Here is a 19,828-nt window from a genome sequence, read left to right as displayed (position 1 = left end):
CATGCCCCATGCTGAAAATCAATACAATTTCTCTGCCTTAAATCTATGCAACTGTGACATGGGTCAATTTCCTCCCCCAATAATCACCTGTTTGCTAAGAAGAGAAGATGATCTGGAGGGAAAGGAGTTAGATGAAAGTAATCTGCAACATTTGCCCAACTTCTGAATCAGAATTTGGCCCAGTGGGGGAAAATTTCCCAACCCTGCCTTAAATGCCATTGAAATTGTATTGCCTCTGAAGCCATACTGATAAAACATCTACAGAAGAAGATTATGCCTTCTGAATAAGTTAATACATTTTGGAAGTTTCAGCAATCTTTTATTACAGAAAGTTGTCACATAATTGTATATTTGTCTATTTTGTACACAATTTCTATTTAGTCTTGCACACAGTGGCGTCCTCATTTCCTAGTGACAGCAAGCACCAATAAAGCCTGACTTAACAGAATGGCAAGTGCTTCCACTGGTTTAAGTTTCAAGCACAGCACTGGTACATGGATCTTGCACCCAGTATCAGGAATGTAGAAATGTCTTTATTGAAAGTACAAAATAAATTATCTGTAGGCATGGACAATGACTGTAAACAATTATACATGTGTTAACTCAAATCCAGTAACTAATGTTACAGTGATTCTTTGAACACCGCCCCTTCTGCAGTCAGTTATCCATCCTCTCACTGACCTGAAGTTTACTTAAACTGTCAAGGCCCTCATTAGAGTTCATGATATATGTCCAGGCAGCCCAGGATTAGAACATACCACCGCCCATTCCACCACCCATTCCTCCCATAGGAGCTTCCTTTTCCTCTTTTGGTATTTCAGTTACCACAGCTTCGGCTGTAGACAGAAGGGAAGCAACACCTGCTGCATCCATCAAGGCTGTTCTGACAACCTGAAAGAGTTAAGGACATTATAAATGAAGTTGTACACCACTTTTCTCCACCAATTGCTGTCACTGCTTAAAAACGAAGACCCTACCTTGGTTGGATCAATGATGCCTCGCTCTACCATATTTACAAAGTCACCAAGCATGGCATCATAACCAACATCAGGTGCACTCTGCATGATTTTCTCCACTATCAGTGATCCTTCGACACCTGCATTCTTAGCAATAGTCATTGCTGGAATTTTCAGTGTTCTCTTGATTATATCTATCCCTAAAAAACAAACATATTTCATTCCAATAGGTTTCTGCATAATATAGTGCTTGCAAGAACTAACATAGGCAACAATGGGATCTACACCACTAAAAATAGTAGTTTTTTTGGGAAATCAAAATTTTCTTACCAATTTTCTGATCTTCATTGGCTGGAATCAAAGCATCTAGTGCTGGAATACACCGAAGTAATGCACAGCCACCGCCTAGAACTATGCCTTCCTCCACAGCAGCACGAGTAGCATTGAGGGCATCAGTGACTCTGTCTTTCTTTTCATTCACTTCAACATCACTTGTTCCTCCAACCTAAAAAGTAATTCAGTTTACACAATTCTGTAATTTTCTTATGTGGAAGTTATTTTACAAACATTTCTATAGCAACTATTCTCTTCTGGATTAGCCAGTCTCTATCCTGTCTAACAGCGGCACAGACTAACATTAATCTCAGTCCATACAATTCTGCCCAAGTCGCGTTCCAGATGCGCCAATAGTACGTACTAGGTATATACTAAGGTTAGGAAAGGGCGTCCTTTCTGGACGCCCTAACCCTAGCACGTAAAAAATGGCAGCACCCATTCTACATGGGTGCCACCATTTTGACATTACAGACGCTTAGTGTCTGCACGCTGCAGCGCAGCTATGATGGCGCAAGTGTGCCATTGATGCCTTGCAGCGTCATACCTGCGCCACAAAAAAGAATCCGCTTTTTACAGGTTCTTTTTACTGCACCAGGGAATCGTACGGTTTGTCCGCTGTGGTTCCCTGGCGCAGCAAACACTTGCACCGGCACACTTTTTGGGCTCTATGTAAAGTGCCCAAGCTAGTTTTGATTATTATGCCTGCAGGGCTGGGAAGAGCTACTTTGCAACAATTCAACCATTTGGTTGTCTTAATATGCTCTAAGAATATATCATGTTCCAATTAAATACTAATGTACAAGTCTGCCTCTTTAACATCCTTCGAATGCCAAAGACTGGAACAATAAACTAGATAATTGCAGTTATGGGGCAAGAAAAAGGTAGAGAATTACTGTACCAGAATTGCATGACTGCCTACCAAAGATCTAACTAGCAGCTTAAAATTCAAAAACATGCTGCCCTGCAGCTTCCAAGTTTCTTTACAAACGGATTAATCTACAGAAGATGTGACTTCTGCCAAGGCATGTCTAATCATAATATTACAATGTCGAAATGAAATTCCTAGGCATGGGTTAACATCCAGTGTCACCCAAACTAGACAGGTCACATACAGATCTGCAAAGGTTCCTACAGACCCCTCTGAGCCCTTCAAAGCTACATCTTACATGCAATACTGAAGAAAGTGTGTTGATACACTTAACAACTGCCTCAACCAAAAAAGGATGCAATTCAGTTTAACAAGCTAATAGCTATTAGTTATTAATTTTAATACTGTTTTATGGAAAATGCAGTTGGCATGTATTGAATGTTTTAATAGCAGCCCACAAAGCTGTAGCTACTGTTTATACTGTAAGATTTAACAACTTTAGTCTAAAGTGTTGGGGACATTATTTATCTCTATTTTGAACTCTGGAGTATACTGTCTTCCAATTTTTGAAAATTCCTCCCAATAACTGACCATACAAAGTTATTTTCAGCCCAAACCATAATATTTTTTTCCACACCAACAGGAAAGAATTACAAAAGGCAAAGTAGATACTTAATATACAAAATTCTCTCCAAATGTTAGAGGCCATAGAAACAGGATCTTTCTACTTTACAAGACTACCTTGAATGTTATATCTCCGTCTTTGATCTGGTGGAAAGATGCATAGCTAATCCTTAAAGTCACATCCAAAGAAGCCATGTTATAGTCACCTTAAGTACAGCTACTCCATCAGAAAGTTTAGCCAAGCGCTCATTCAGCTTTTCCTTCTCATATTCACTGGTTGTAACTTCTAGTTGTTCAACTATTTCTTGAACACGTTTTTCAATTTGAGATTTATCCCCTTTCCCTTTAAGTAGTAAGCAGTCATCTTTCGTCACAATGACTTCTCCAACTTTGCCAAAATCATGAGGTTGAATATCTTCCAGATTTAGGGTCAAACCTTCTTCTCCAAACACCTGAAACAAACCAGATTGGACACTGACAGCTTGAGCCCATGGTTCAATGCCCACAGCAGCCAGACAAATATGCAAAGGTAAAACTAGTGAACTGGAGGGCCAAAGGTCTGATTTGGAATCAGAAAGCTTCCCATTTTCCTTTGGCAATTCAAATCAACATCCTCAACACAATTATAACCAATGATGGGGAAATAGATAGCTTTGCATTATACTGCCAATTACCTTTCAATATTATATTTAGCAGAAGGTCTGTCAGTAATTAGAACACATTTCACTGTTTACTTACAGCGCCGCCAGTAGCAACTGCCATATCTTTAAGCTGATTTTTTCTATTGTCACCAAAACCTGGTGCTTTTACTGCAACAACCTGTAGGCCAACCTTCAGTCTGAAACAGGAGAAAAAAATTCACTACTCGCAATAGTAAACTGCATGCTCTGTTGATGCGAATGCTATATCTGTATTTTACAAACAACTATCAATTACTAACAAGACTGAAATGCAATATATTTGCATTTAACAAAAGCCAACTACAATTTCACTGTTTGAAAAGAAACCCCCTTTAAGTATTTTCTTTTTCATTCTGTGCTATATGGCTCTCCTTGGTCCAAAACAACTGCAGAAACAATCCAGTTTGAGACTCCTTCAACTGCCCTGACTCAGTGCTAGGGAATCCTGAGAATTGTAGTTTATTGTGGCCCCAGTCCTCTCTGACAGAAAAGGCTAAATGTCTCACAAAACTAATTTCTAGGATTCCCTAGCATTGAGCCAGGGCAGTTAAAGTAATCAAAACCTGGATTATTTCTGCAGTGTGTTCTGTACCTTTCTCTCCACTTTACTGTCCTCATAACAATCTGAGATCACCTAAAGAGTTTTATGGAGGGGAGGCTGGATCTCCCAAGTCCCAGGCTGCACTATATTCACTACACCACACTGGCCTGCAGGATGGCAGTAATCTCCCCTCCAAAGTGACAAAAATTTGATTAGAATATTGTAAATTTAAGGCTGCCTATTTCTGGAATTATACAAGCAACCTTCTTCTCTGCTCAAAGGCAGAATCACAATTAGAAAGAGATCTCAGGGAGGAAGAGCATAATTTCTGGCCTGGCCTGGGCTTCAGAATAAGAAAAGTTAAGCCAATTACTTTCGCATGCTGACAGGAATATAGTGTTAGCCAGCACACTCGCTGAACTGCATGATAGATATATACAATGTTATTGTCAATACATACCACCCATTGATAATCAAGAGTAATTTTGCATCTCTTTTTAGCTTAAACACAACAAATCCTTGGGATCAGGCCATCCTAAGTTGCATAATTCTTGGTTTGGGTGGTTAAACCAAAAAACTCCACCTCTTCTGGTTTTCCAAATTAATTATTCATATTCTTTGTTAAAATCTGGCTATAATTACTATTTTCTAACCCTCTTACTGAAACAATGATTCTTTGAATGTTAACATTTTATCTTTAACAGTTTATTTGCAACTGCTGAAAAGGCATCTAAACTAGTTTTTATTTAAAATGTTAAATGCAGTTCTACTTAACCTTTTTTGTGTTTCTCTGAAAAGTACTTTTGCATTTTTGTATTACTATTTGTTCACATTTAATTAATAAGTAATAAATAAGACTAATGTTTAACATTTACTTATTTTTATTTTCATCTCTCTCAGAGAAGACTTTGTAGGTTTTATTATGTATCATCTACATATATTCAGATTTAATAAGTATAATAAGAATTAATAATTGCTGATTTATTGAAATATGTAAATCACATCAAAGCCTTATAACTCTAGATTTTTGATGCGGGAAAGCATTAAAACATGGCTCATTGAGCTTTGTAACACATAAAATAATGTTTCAAGTTACTGTATTAATATAATTAGCAGGACTCACTAAAACAAATAGGCAAGTAAAACCTGGTTCAAACAAACAAACAAACAAAAAGTTGTTGTTGTTATTTTAAAAAACAAACAAACACACAACTGCTCCCCCAGTCTCTTTGTGGGAGAAGACCTCATGCAAAAATGTTTGTTTCAAACCTACCTGTTTAATACAAGTGTACTGAGGGCTTCTCCATCAACATCTTCAGCAATAATAACTAAAGGCTTACGGTGATTATTGGCAATTTCAAGAGCTGGTACTATTGACTGAACATTAGAAATCTTTTTTTCACTGATTAAAACATAGGCATCTTGGAATTCACATTTCTGACCTATAAAAGAAAGAAGAATTCTTGAACTGTTTTTCAAGTATTGTATCAAAAAACAGAGACTTGAACAATCCATAAATTGCTAATCAGTGCCATGCCATGCCATGCCGCATTTGAATAGCTTCAAAATGTCAAATATATGCCTCACTACAAAAGACATGACTAGCCTCCCTTTTAACTTATTCTTGAATTACTAAAGTTAATACAGGGGGACCTTGCTATCTGCTGGGCTTTGGTTCCAGGACTCCCTGTGGATACCAAAATCTGTGGATGTTTGAAGTAGTAAAATAGTGTCCCTTATGTTTAAAAAAAAGAAAGAAGGGGGGGGGGGATAAAGGTTGGCTTTTTGGAAATTTTTTCAACCTGTAGATGGTTGAATCCGTGGATTTAAAATCTGTGGATACAGCAGTCTGACTGTATGTGCAAAAGCATAAATATTTAAAGATTCATACACTGACACGAGATGCATCTTGCTTGCCTTTGTTTGAAATGACAGTTCAATTCTTAATCTGTTTTCTCCCTTAAACTGTAAGTAACTGAAGTTAATCCAGTCTCTTTGCAACCCACTGCTGCAAAGTGTTGAACATAACAATATTTTGTACTAAGCTCCTCTGAGCAATCAAAAATCCCACAAAAAGGTCAATATTTTATTTGTTTTAATAGTAACAGAAGAGTATAGTTTTATGAGTCAAGTCACCAGCTATCTAACACATCTCATACTTGTCCCGCTGAGCTGGTTCTGCAAGCAAGGCACTTACAAATTCAGGAATTTAATTACCATTCTGTCAAGCAGTCTCATCAGCAAGAGCATTCTAATGGAACTAAGGGACAAAACACACTGCAGAAATAATCCTGTTTGAGACTGCTTTAACTGCCCTAGCTTAGTGCTAAGGAATTCTGGTAACTGTAGTTTTTTTGAGACATTTTGCCTTCTCTGAGAGCTCTGGGGCAAAAATAAACTACAATTTCCAAGATTCTCTAGACTGAGCCAGGACAGTTAAACCGGTCTCAAACTGGATTATTTCTGCAGTATGGCCTTAAGTCTTTTGCATGTCACACACCTGTGTAGTATGATTAAGCTAATAGTAATTGATTCTAATGCCATGCAGATGTCAATTTGTCTACATAAATTACTATGACATTCAAAGAGACAAGTCATGTTTGCTTACCTTTCGCTGTATTAATGAAATAAGGAGAGATGTAACCTCTATCAAACTTCATACCTTCAATGATTTCTAACTCATCATTTAAAGTTTTTCCATCCTATTCAAGATAAAAGATAAAACACACTGATCCCAAACTTGGTTAAGCTCTGAACACCTATTCTAGAAATGGAACGTTTGACGATACCTGAAAGACGTCCCTTTAGCAGCAGAGAGGCCCGAGCATCCCTGAATTGGGTGGCTCCGCCCACTTGGCTCCTGTAAGGCAGGAGGAAACAAAGACAAAGGCATGACCGGGCTCTGGCCCCCCGCCCTTGCGGGCGGAGCTACCCAGGAACCCCAGTCGGTTTAAAGCCGAGCACACCCTAGAGTTATGATATCTAGAGAAAACTTGTATCCCGCCCACCCGCGCCAGTAGCAAAAAGGGGTGGGGAGGATGCTCGGAGCCTTCTCTGCTGTAAAGGGACGTCTTCAGGTAAGTCCAACGTTCATTTAGCAGCAAGAGAAGGGGCCGAGCATCCTGAATTTGGGATTTATAAAAAGCAGAATCGGATACTAGGGAGGGCTGGGCTGGCGCGGAGGGCGGATCTGAACCTATTTGTTGCAAAACCCTCCGGCCAAAGGCCGCCTGTGCCGATTGGAAGAGATCGAGCTTATATGTCTGGTAAAGGAGACGAGACCTCCACGTGTCTGCATCGCAAATCTCAGGCCAGCGGGGCGTTGGTTGGACCGGGCCGCTGGAAGTAGCTGCACTCCTTTGTCGAATGAGCGGTGATGTCTCCCGGCGGCTGTATTTGAGGTAGACTTGTAGCACTGGACTATGCACTGCTTGATCACCTTGACAAGGTAGAGACTGATACTTTCTGCCCTGGAGCCAGGGCGAAAGGAGAACGAATAGCGCCTCAGACTTTCTAAATGTGGCCGTTCTCTTGGGAGTAAACTTTTATGGCCCTGCGGACATCCAGAGTATGCCAACATTTTTCTCCAAGTCAGTAGTTGGACGAGGGCAGAAGGACGGGGAGGACGATGTCCTGAGTGGTGTGGGGAAGACGGAGTTTGACTTTGGGGAGAAAGTTGGATCCGGTCTCAGAAGAACGGAGTCTGGCCTGATGATTAGTAGTTCCTTGCGGTGCGGACTGAGAGGGCGCCGATCTCAGACACAAGCGCCTCGCCGCTAAGCACGCTTCAGTCATGAGCGTCTTGAAGGTGAGGAACTTGAGGGACACTTCCCTCAGCGGCTCGAAAGGAGAGACGGTCAAGGCCTTTAGGACTTTGATGAGGTCCCCATGCACGGGAAACCTATGTTTGGTCGGGCGCTTTGTTGGCGACCCCTTTCAGCACCTGCGGACATGAGGGTGTTGGGATATCCTGGCTGCTACCTCATGGGGGCAGTATGGAACGTGATGGCTGGCAGTTGTCTCTTGATGGTGTTGGGCCGCAGACCTTGGAGGGACCCCTCGTGGCAGGAAACTGTAACAGCGTTGGAACAGAAACATTGGATGAAGTCTTTTTTCTGCGCTTCCAAACCACTACCTGAACGTTCCTGAAGGTGTATTCATAGATCCTATTTGTAGATTGGCGGCGTCACGCATGCAAGAATGGAGTCCAACCACCTCTGGGGAGTAGCCATAGCTGCTCAGCATGTTGGCGTTCATTTCCAAGCGTGAAGCCGCAGCCAGGCTGGGTCCGGATGATGATCTGGCCTTGCGTGAGGAGGTCTGGTCCTGAGCGGAAGGGCGAACTCTGAGACGCCATGGACAGGATCTCCGAGAACCAGGTCCCGCCGCGGCCACGCTGGAGCTACCACGGATCACTTGTGATTTGACCTGCTTATCCTGGCCAGGAGCTTGGTAACAGAGGAGTCGGATGGAATGCATCAGAGGAGACTGATGTGGCCAGGGGCAGCTGAGGGCATTCCATGTCCTTCCCCCCTTCCCTTGAGAGCCGATGAAAAGAACCTTTGAGTCTTGGGCGTTGGCGGGGAGACAACAGGTTCTAGCGACTTTTTACCAGTCTGTTGGAAATCATCTGGGACGGTTTGAGTTGGAGTCTCCACTCTCCCTGATCTATGCCGTTCTGCTCACCGTCGGCCTTTGAGTTTAGGGATCCTTGAAGGTACTCTGCTGCCTCCAAGCTATAGTTGGCTTCTGACCATCCATCAGGGATTGAGCCTCGGCCATCAGAGACCTGGATCTTGGCCCCCCTGTCGGTTGACATGTGCCTGGCTGTGGGTGTTGTCGGTCCTGATCAGGACTGACCTCCGATGGATCGTCCTGCTGAATGCCGATAGAGCGAGCGGATGCACGGAGCCCGCCAGTTGATGCTGTGGGTTAGTTCGTCTGGGCTCCATTTGCCCTGGGCCAGCTGTTTTCCGCAAACTGCTCCCCACCGCGAGGCTTGCATCCGTTGTATTTGGACACGGGGGCCCCAAATTTGGCGACCCGCGGGGACTGCACCGACATCACCAGCGGAACGACTGCCTTGTCTCGGCGGAGAGTTGAATCGTTTTGTGTTTTTAGTAGGTAATTGGCTCGCTGGTGTGGAAGAAGAAGCCATTGTGAGAGGTCTGGAGTGGAATCTCCCAGGGGACGCACTGGATAGACGCTTATCATGAGAGACCCTGGAGGTGAGCTAACAGCTGGAGGCTGTCCCGTGAGTTCAGGGCTTTTTAGATGGCCCCTTGAATGGCCTGGACCGCTCCGGAGGTAGACGCACACCGTCCCCTCCTGCGGGTTAGTATGGCCCCCAGGTGATGGATCTGCTGGCTTGGGGTCAGTGAGCTCTTTCTAGGTTCAGGAGGAAGCCGTGACCTGTAGTGACTGAGGAGGAAGAGGTGTTCTTGAGTCCCCTGAGTTCTGGAGGGTGACCACGATTAACAAGTCTCGAGGTAGGGATAGACGTGTAACCTTTGGGTCCTCCCAGAGCAAACCAGCGCAAACCATGGTTTGGTGAACACCCTGGGGGAGACGCTAGTCCGAAGGGGAAGCTCTGTATTGGTAATGAATTTGCCATATCTGAACCTGAGGAATCTTCTGAGGAGGATGGATCAAAATATGGATAGAAGCATCCGGAGGTCCAGCGATGAGAGGTAGTCTCCAGGCTGCAGACCCGTCTAGTATGACTTGAGCGTCTCCATCCTGAACTTTTCTTTATGGACGAACCGGTTGAGACCCGCTGAGGTCAAGATGGCTCTCCAGGATCCGTTTTTCTTGGGAACAGGAAGAAGGTGGATAACAACCTAGTCCCCTCTCTTGTCTTGGAACGAGTTCGTGGCTTTGATGTCTCGTAGGCGCTGATGGCCTCCAGCAGAGGCGGTGTTTGGTGGGGTCGGCTGATCTGGGAGATGGAATGAACTTGTCGGAGGTGTAACGTGGAAAATTAACTTGTAGCCCTGGCGAATGGTATCCAGGACCCATTTGTCCCGAAGTGATGTCTCCCAGACGTGGGCCGAACCCCTGTAGCTGCCCCTAACTGGGGGGGCGCCGTCAGTGAGGGTTATTTTTGCGTGGTTGTTTGGACCCCGCTCCATCCTTGGCGAGAAAGAGGGTTAGCTTGTTTGTTAGATCTTGTATCTCCCCAATATGTCTGTTGGACCTGGACTCCCTGGCTCGAAAGGAATTGGATGAAGAAGGGTAGGAGGATTGGGAGGGGCGAAAGGAAGAGCGATTTTGTATTGCCTCTTATGCGTCCCTTTTCGTGGAGTGGAAGGGCCTTCTTCTTGTCCTTTGCCCTCTACTAGGACTGTTCTAAGGACCTCCGAATAGCTGAGCCAAGGAATGGGGTAAATGCCAAGTTCTGTTTGGATTTCGAATCCACATTCCAGCTCTGAGCCAGAACTGCCCCGGACTGCCACAGCCGCTGCTGGGGCTTAGCGCACTGTTTGGATTGTGTCTAGGGTGCCGTCGCTTGCAAAGCTGCCGCTGGCAATTTTGTTAACGGTCTGTTTGACCTGGGTATCTGGGTTGGGGTATAAGGTCCAGAGTTGACGGACCACTGGAGGGTGGCTCGCATTACCATCGATACGGTGGTTGCGGCCCTTATGGCAATGGATAGGGCCTCATGGGCCTTCTTTAGTGCTCCGTTCGGCCCTACGGCCCTGGTGTTCTGAGGGTGTCCTCACCGTCCCTGCTGAAAACAGCTGATGAGACGAGCGCTGACAAGGGGCATCCACGGATGGGACATTGAGTCTGTCCAGGACGGCGGTTGAAGTACATAGTACTCTTGCGGGTAATGCCGTGGTTGGCCGGGCAGAGGCGTGGCTTAGCCACCATCACTAATGATTTGCAGGATGTTTAGAGGCACGGGATTGTTGGACGGCGAGACCGGCACTGGGATATACATCCTGCACCTCCTGGGTAGGTCTGATCGGGGCGGGAGTGCTTGGCCGGTAGGAGTGGCAAGGCCCAAGTCTTGGTTGTCTTTTTTATAAGTGGCACATAGTCTCCGGTTTAAACAACGAGAGGACAAATGGGGGGTCTGACTTGTTATCTCCTTCACATGCGACAGTTCGCCCTCCTCCGCTCAGAGGCTGAGAGGATGTGAGTGTCCTCCGAAATTCATCCTCGGAGGACAGCGCAGCGCGAGGGGCTTGCGGCTAGAGGCCCTGTTGTATCTAGCGCCTTGGATGGTGTAGGATAGAGTGCCCCGAATCAGAGAGTATGAAGCCCCTTCATCATCCCCCTCCAGAATCGTCGCCCCTGCCTGGTTTAAAAGGGGTCTGGCTGGGGAGAGCGCCCAGTGACTGTAATCTCTGGTCAGGGAGCTCCGCTTCCTGGGAGCTTTGCGCCCCAGACCCTCTCTGGCCTGGTCGAGCTGAGAGTGGCTGGTGGCGGCGGGGCCTTTCTGGCCAAAGAGCGCCTTCCCAGCTGTGGCTGGCGCGCGATTCCGCGCGCTGGTGAGGCGGTGGCTGCCATGGGCAATTCCGCGCGATCAAGATGGCGGCGCCCATGGACGGCCGACAATGGCCAACGATGGCGCCCAGAGGGCACCGCGTGGTGACTCTGGGGTACTCCGGTCATCCGGAAGTGGGCGGGGGCCGGCCGAATCAACTGGCGGCCGCCATGAGCCGCCACGCATGTGGCCTGCGCTGCCCAGGGGGAAGCTCGATGCCATCCCCCCAACACCGCCCGGAAGGAGTTCGCCGGAAAAAAGGTCTGTGGAGGCATGGGCCCCGCCACAAAGGAGCGGCCCCCCCTGGGAAAGTGGGCCGCCCCCACAGGAGAGGTGCTGTACCTTCTGCGAATGTCGCGAGCCGGCCTTCGTCCGTCCCTGGTTACCTGGAGGTGGAGAAGCTCGCTGGTCGGAAGCCCTGACCACCTTAGCAACTGGGACGGTGGGGGAGAGTTTACTCACGTCCTACCGCGGCCGGTCGCAGGGGCTCTACCTCTTCCGACCCACCCCTGGGTCGTCTGGATTCCCTCCTCCCGACAGCGGAAGGGAGGCTTCTCCTGTCGCTGCGGGCGCGCTTCCACTTGTGGGGTCGATGCTGGTGATGCACTGGCGAGCAGCGCAAAGCCGGGGCTGGCCCGGGCAGATGGAAGCGAGCTCCCTCTGTGCTCTGGCCTCCCTGTCGGAAGCCATGTCCCTGGAAGGGTGGGGGGGATGAGAGCAAGGCAGGGGGTTAGGAAAAAGGCCTTGTTTTTTTTTTTTTTTTGGAAGTCGAAGTGAAAGATAAAGAGAAAGGACCAGGCGATTCTGGGACCAGCGATGAAAGATCCGAAGATGGATAAAGACGTCCTACCAGGTGCGGAGCAGGAAGAGACTGGGTTTCCTGGGTAGCTCCGCGGCAGGCGGGGCCAGAGCCCGGTCATGCCTTTGTCTCTTTGTTTCCTACCTGCCTACCGGAGCCAAGTGCGGAGCCACACCCAAATTCAGGATGCTCGGCCCCTTCTCTGCTGCTAAATGATTGATATATTTTATCCTCCCTTCATTGGGTCCCCTTCCCCTTCCGCATCCGGTACAGCTTTTATTATGACTTTCAAAGCCTCATGGATTGCCCCTCCTTACTTATCTGACCTTCTTTCTCCTTACATCCTACTGCGAACCCTCCGCTCTTGTAGTAAGGTCTCCTGTCAAAGTGTAGGAACCCACTGCCCCTCCCGAATTCGTCCCTTCTCGCTTGCTGCCCCTTACTCCTGGAACCTTCTTCCCACATCACACACTCAATCATTTCTCTACCCAGTTTTCAAAACTGAATTAAAGGCTATATTGTTTTAGAGAAGCATTCCAGAGGTGAGCCCCATCCTCTGACCCAGGAAGCCTCCTTTTAACCATCCATTAAGAAGCCAAGCCCTTCCTCCAGTCCATCTGCCTTGGTCCAGGCCTCGGAGGTGGAGAAGAACTGCTGGACCTGATCCCATTCCCCACCACCACTCCTTCTCCTTGTTGTTCGTGTCTTCTTAGATTGTAAGCCTGAGGGCAGGGAAACCGTCTAACTAAAAGATTGTATGTACAGCGCTGTGTAAATTTACAGCCTTTATAAATAAGGTTAATATATATATATAATAATAATAATAATAATAATATATTTGTCCTCCACAGTAATAGTTACTAGATTTTTAAAACCACCTAGATACTAATTATATAAAACTTTAATCATTCAGGACACTTGGCAATCATCGTCTTGTATCATCCTCATAGACATTCACACCACTTACCTTAACTGTGATAACACCCTTTCGTCCAACTTTTTTCATGGCATCCGAAATGATATTACCAATTTCCTTATCTCCATTTGCTGATATTGTTGCAACCTGTTAAAAAAATTAAAAATCTGCCTGTAAATCTGCCAGAATAATCTTTTAAAGAAATGGGAGAGTCATAAAGATAACCACAGCCTAAGTCTGAAATACTTTTTGATCAGTACACTATTACTAATAGTGAGGTAGCACATTTTGCTTGCCAAATTAAATAGTATCTCTCCTCTGTGAGCAAAACTAAAATGAACAGGAGTCCAGTTATTGAGAAGAGCCTGGAATTACCTGAGCAATTTCTTCTGGGGTTGTGACTGGTTTGGATAATTTCTTTAATTCAGTAATTGCAGCATCCACAGCTAGCATCACTCCTGTGGGAACACAGAATATCTACGTCAATAAGTTATCCAACAATGGCAAATAAAGCTTTAGAATGACTTATTGAGCCCCAACGAATAAAGAAAAATCACTAGTTACCACATAATACATAACTGACACTTACATTAAACATGAAGCAAGTTTAATGGAACTAACATATGACATAACAAAACCACCTTTTGCTTGTTCAGAAAACTCATCAATGATAATGGCAGCTGTTATGTCGTTTCAATTCCAGTAAGTATGGTGAATCCTTAAACTTAAAAGAGTTCTGCAAATTTGATCAACTTTATCAAGGCCTTTACCTCTTCTGATTTCCACTGGATTTGCTCCTTTACTGATCTTTTCAAATCCTTCCTTTGCAATTGACCGTGCCAGTACCGTTGCAGTTGTAGTACCATCACCAGCTTCTTCATTGGTATTGTTGGCAACGTCTTGAACTAGTTTGGCTCCAATGTTTTTGTACTTGTCCTTCAAGTCAATGGCCTTGGCTACTGTCACACCATCTTTTGTCACCTTAGGACTTCCCCAGCTCTGTTCAATGATTACTGTTCTCCCCTGTTAACGGAACATATGAAGGAAAAACACGGCTTACATTTTTCATGTACAATTTGGTTTTTATTCAAATCCCCTTCTCCACCTGAAGTTTACAAGTAATTTCACCAACAGCTGACATCTCAGTTCAGAGGTTGACAGCACTAAACAAGATAATGTACAGTATATGTTGATACACTCCTTTAAGGAGTAGGTTCTTATATGACAACATATAGCAACTGAAGTCCCAGTGCTGATATGGGTAGGAATCTCTTCAACCATGCACTTATCTGTAGACCTCTATCCAAGAAATCACACTTTCTCCACTACTCTTGTTCTTTCCCAAGAGCCAACACCGCTTCCAGCAAGAAAGTAATTATCTCTCTCTTATCTGGCAAGGTACCACAAACCTCCAACACAATGGTTTGCTTCCACTTTTAGTCACTCTGAATTCTTACAGAATGTTAGGTGAGAAACATCAGCAGCAAGAAAGCACGAAAGCACATGTTCCTCATATTTGACTCGCTTACCTATCAGCAAACTCACCTCAGGCAAGTATGGTAACTGGAAAAACATTTATTAATAAAGTTTAAAAATAAGAACCCAAGGGCATGAATTAAGTGCTTCTAAATGCACTCACATATTTAACCTCCCACTGGGGAAAAAATTCAGCAGGACTTAAGCACTCTTAATTTTGGGTGGAGATACTTTTGGTTTTGTTCATCCCATATTTTATGAGCAAATTTTAAATAAACACCAAGAAAATTAACTTCTTCACCTTTGGTCCCATGGTAACAGCTACAGCATCAGCAAGAAGGTCCACGCCTTGTAGCATGAGAGCTCTAGCGTCCGCTCCAAATTTAACATCTTTTGCATAGGCTCTTGTAAGGTGGGGGGCAAGTGCCCTGGACACTGGCCTCATCTGACGCAGCACTGTTGGTAAACGCAGCATTTCTATAAATGAAGATTAAAAACACATGGTTCAGCACCAGCAGAGTCAATGGTAGATCTATTGTCTCATATTATGTATGCTATGCTCTGGAGCATATGTAACTGTGAAGTAAATGCTTATGTAACTTTCAGTACGTTATACAAAGTTTTTAAAATCATCATCTTTTTAAAAATGTTTAATGGTAAACCATAGTCATTCACAAGAGTAGCATTAAAGAACTCCAGACAAGTCCCCTGTCTTTACAAATACTAATTCATCACAGAATCACAAAGTTGGAAGAGACCACAAGGGCCATCTAGTTCAAACCCCTGCCATGCAGGAATGCCCAACCAAAGCACCCCTGACAAATGGCCATGAAGAGGCATGACACAGGGCTGTCTGTGGTAACCAGCCTGCAGGCCCCTTAGAGAGGGAGATTATGGGGCTGGCCCACAACCTATTCCCTGTGCCTTAAAGTAACTCTGGAAACTTCTGCTTGATCTTGGATACATAAACATTATTAGTGTCACAGCAGTCCCTTCACATTTGCTGGAGTTAGGTGAGAAGGACTCCTTAGAATATGGGGAAACTGCATATACCCCCTCCCCTATTTTTACCCACAAGAACATCTCTCTAGGAATCTCCATGTCCTCTAGTGCAACTCTATGGTCACCATCTCCCAGAAATTGATCATAGAATCATGCTGGAGGACATACAGATGCCTAAAGAAGTGTTTTCTCTAGGAATCTCTTGATCCTCCAGTGACTCTATGATCAACTTCTGGCAGAGCTGTGTTGGAGGGGCTAGAGATGCCCAAGAGAGAACAAACTAATCAAATCTGCCAATATGAATTTGCTTCCTTCCATACTTATCTGTACTGGGAAAAGGAATTTCTTCCTAGCAAGAATTCAACAGTATAACTGCCCCCATATTAGGGCACTCCTTGCCAAGGGAAGCTTAATCTGTTCTTTAGAAGTTATCCTTTCATTGGCAGGCAAATATATTTTTCTTCTGCCAGGCCTTTGACATTTAAACTGTGCCGTTGATGAAAGAGAAGTGCAACTGGTTGGGAGATTGTGTTATTTTTAATGTATTTCTTTTTCTGTTACCTGTATTTTTAATGCATTTCTTTTACTGTTATTTTGCTTTGGATCTGCATTTTACCATGCCATTAACTTGTTTTCTCTCACCTCAATCCTGGTTGAATTTACTTTAGCTCAAACAGGATTGAAACACAGGTACAAAACAAAATGCAGAAATAATCCAGTTTGAGGCTGCTTTAACTGCCCTGGCTCAATGCTAGGCAATTCTGGGAATGGTAGTTTTGTGAGACATTTACCATTCTCTGCCAGAGAGCTCCGGCACCACCATAAAACACTGTTTCCAGAACTCCCTAGCACTTAAAGTGGTCCCAAACTGGATTATTTCTGCAGTGTGTTTTGGACCACAATGTGTTAAATACACCATGTATTTTGGGCCTTTTGGTTGGCCCAATAAAAGCATTTGTGGATGTTGAATGGTATTGAACTTTGCTGTATGGCCAACATGGCTATCCCTAAATGATGTTTCATGGTGAGTTAAATGGCGCCAGCAAAATGCACTAGAGAAAGGACTGAAGCAAATAGCTTTAAATAGCAAGTAAAAAAAATGAAAGGTAAAAATGCGGAGGTGGGTCAGGAGGGAACAAGGCTTGCAAAAAGAGAGAAGGAGGCCAGAGAAGAAAGTCCAAGGAAGGAGCCAAGCGTGTCTCCTTGGGCCCCAGACACGTGCCTCGGCCCACAAGGTCAAAGAGGGAAGGAAGGACGGAGAGGGACCCACCACCCCCTGCAGGCCACACACAGGAACTGCAAAGACCCCAGCCTGGAAAGTCAGTCTGCAAAGCTTGCAACACCTAAGCTGTGGTCCAAAACACACTGCAGAAATAATCCAGTTTTGAGACTGCTTTAACTGCCCTGGCTCAGAGCTAGGGAATCCTAGGAACTGTAGTTTATTGCAGCACCAGAGCTCTCTGACAGGGTGGCTTAAATGTGTCACAAAACTACAGCTCCCAGAATTCCCTAACATTGAGCCAGGGCAGCTCTAGTGGTTTCAAACTGGGTTATTTCTGCAGTGTGTTTTGGCCTCGTGTGAAAGAAAGTTATAGCACAACCTTTCATAGACTAGGTTTACTTTCTTCAAACACATGGAGCGGAAACCTTGAAGGAGACAGTGTGTTACAACAAAGTTGAGCTTCAAAGGCCTAGCCTTGTTACCTTAGGAAATCAAAGCAAGTGAAAAGCTTGCAAAAATGCTAACCACCTTGAGTCCCTACACCAGGAGGAAGGTGGGATATTAATAAACATAATGATGATATTAAAACCAGTGTGCAAAGGGATCTTGTTACAATACCTTTTGAGACTCACAGAAAGAAAGAAGCTGCTGGTGTGTGTTTTCCTAGATGTGAACCTCCTTCGTAAGAGGCACTGGCCACTCTCACACACTCCCTGCTTCTGGAGGCCTATGCCTGGACCCTCCTCTCCTCTCCACCAAATGCCTCTCAGGAAGGAAGATTAAGTCTACAAAAGCTTATGCTCCCAGCTATTTCATTTTAAGTGAGGTCCAAAACACGCTACAGAAATAATGCAGCTTGAGACCATTTTAACTGCCCTGGCTCAATGCTAGGGAACCTTGAGAAGTGTAGTTTAGTGAGACATAGAGCCTTCTCTGACAGAGAGCTCTGGTGCTGCAACAAGCTACAGTTCCCATGATTGCCTTGCACTGAGCCAGGGCAGTTAAAGCAGTCTCAAACTGGATTATTTCTGCAGTGTGCTTTGGACCCAAGTCTCAAAGGTGTTACAACAAGATCCCTTTGCATGCAGTGAAGAGAATCCTAAGACCATAGTCGTGTTAGTTTGGGGGATCAGTTTCCAAAGGGATCTTGCAGCACTTTTGAGACTCTTGGAAAGAAAGAAGAATCTGGGAGCATGAGCCATGCTAGGCCTGAGCCTCCTTCTTCACATGCATGGAGTGGAGGGGGTTAAAAGAAAAAGAGAAGGCTGGCTCCAGAGCCAGAAAGCCTCAGGGTGGCTTGTTTCTGGAGGTAAGGCTCTGAGGTCCAAAACACACTGCACCGGTTGGGAGATTGCTCTGATAAACAAGACTAATTGTAAGACATTTTAGCCTTATCAGCCAGAGAGCTCTGGTGACACAATAAACTACAGTTCCCAGGATTCCCTAATAGCACTGGGCCAGGGCAATTAAAGCAGTCTCAAGGTGGATTGTTTCTGCAGTGTGTTTCTGGCCCTATATAAGAGGGCGGGAGGGGAAACCAGGGGCGCCACACTGGAGAAGCACGTGCCCCTCGTCCTCAGGCATGCGCAGTGACTCCCGAACTCCGGCCCTCCTGTGGACTCCATCTCCCAGAAGCCTCAGCCACCTTGGCCAATGCTCTGGGGTTCTGGGGGTTGTAGTCCAAAAGCCCTGGAGGCTTGAATGTGGAATCACTGCGTCCAGGGTCTCTCTGGACTCCAACTCCCGTCCTCCAACTAAGCCATGGCAAGGAGGAGGAGAGGACGACTGCGTCCCAACACTTGGTTATGGTAGCTTTCCCCCCTCCCTCCCTCCCTCCAGAGAAACCCCAATGGAAGAGCCCCTCTCTTCTGCTACAGAAGTCAGCGCTGGGCTAGGACTCTGGGTTCGAATCCTGGCTCGGCCACGGGACTCCATTGAGGGTGGCCTTGGGCAAGAAGTAGTCACACTCTCTCAGCCTCTCAGGGAAAGAAGGCAAGGGCAAACCTCCTCTGGACAAATCTTGCCAAGGAAAAGCCCACGCTACGTTCACCACGGACTCTCGATTCACTCATTAACCTTTAAAACACACCTCTGTGTGTGTGTGTGTGTTGGGTGTCTTCACGGAACGTTTTCATATTATCACGGGGCTTATCTTAGCTAAATTTGGCCAGAGGAGATCCCCCATTGCCTCCCTCCCTCCCTCTGAGGAGGCTGAGAGAGTGTGACCTCTTCCTACCCAAGGTCATTGCAGTGGCGGGATTCGAACCCGGGTCTCGCAGAGCTGCAGTCCACCCAGCGTTCAAACCCACTGGGCCACGTGTTGGGGGACCCTCCAACTCTAAAGGGCTGAGCAGCCCGTTACTAAATTGTGGGGGAGAATCCAATATAACTGCCGCGATCCCTCCAAAGGATTGGCTGGAAGGATTGGCGCATTCAGTCCCCCCCCCCGCAAGCACGAAGTTCCCCGGTCCGAATCCTCCGTCCCCATTGAAAAGGCTCTTCGCCTCCGCCCAGACTGAACCACTTCTCTCCCAAAGGGGGGGGGGTTGCAGGATCAGAGACAAACAAGAACCCCCCCATAGAGACACAAACAGGGCTTACTTGCAGCGGCTCAGTATTCCTCCCAGTGCAAAAAGAAGAAGAGCGTGGAGGCTGGAAGCCCTCGTGCGCGCGCAACCCGCTTGCAAGCCTCGCGCAACCCTCACGTCCTCCTGCGCGGCCTTGCCCCGCCCCTTCCTCTAGCCCCGCCCACACGCGAGGGCCTGGCGCGTAAAGCGGCCCCGGAACCAGCCTAACTGTGCAGCGTCGTGACGTCACCTAGGCACACTCACACACCCCTCTTCGTCCCTTTCTCGCGCTCTAACGGTTCAGTGGGCGGGGCGAAGGGAAAGCCCTCCCTTTGCCCCCCTTTGAGTA

At 46.0% G+C, this 19,828-nt stretch overlaps 1 protein-coding gene across 1 annotated transcript; it reads right to left on the bottom strand.

Annotated features, from left to right (window-relative positions):
- Window positions 1–297: 297 nt before the first annotated feature.
- On the bottom strand, window positions 298–19,668 carry HSPD1 (heat shock protein family D (Hsp60) member 1). Its single transcript, XM_042474449.1, has 12 exons — window positions 19,514–19,668; window positions 14,990–15,165; window positions 13,983–14,235; window positions 13,588–13,670; window positions 13,264–13,359; window positions 6,614–6,707; window positions 5,279–5,447; window positions 3,523–3,622; window positions 2,991–3,236; window positions 1,287–1,461; window positions 978–1,156; window positions 298–891 (listed from the first exon to the last, which is right to left on the bottom strand). The coding sequence occupies exons 2-12, from the start codon at window positions 15,161–15,163 to the stop codon at window positions 748–750; spliced, it is 1,713 nt and encodes a 570-aa protein (XP_042330383.1). The 5' UTR covers window positions 15,164–15,165; window positions 19,514–19,668; the 3' UTR covers window positions 298–747.
- Window positions 19,669–19,828: the final 160 nt, after the last annotated feature.

The sequence above is a fragment of the Sceloporus undulatus genome, chromosome 1 (assembly GCF_019175285.1).
Source record: "Sceloporus undulatus isolate JIND9_A2432 ecotype Alabama chromosome 1, SceUnd_v1.1, whole genome shotgun sequence".
Classification (NCBI taxonomy): domain Eukaryota; kingdom Metazoa; phylum Chordata; class Lepidosauria; order Squamata; family Phrynosomatidae; genus Sceloporus; species Sceloporus undulatus.
This window is presented reverse-complemented; position numbering and strand designations above follow the sequence as displayed.

Coding starts and splice junctions, on each gene's coding strand:
- HSPD1 (XM_042474449.1), bottom strand. CDS start 15,163: ATGCTGCGTTTACCAACAGTGCTGCGTCAGATGAGGCCAGTGTCCAGG. Junction 1,157..1,286: donor CAATGAAGATCAGAAAATTG/GTAAGAAAATTT, acceptor TTTGTTTTTTAG/GGATAGATATAATCAAGAGA. Junction 892..977: donor GCATCATTGATCCAACCAAG/GTAGGGTCTTCG, acceptor TAACTCTTTCAG/GTTGTCAGAACAGCCTTGAT.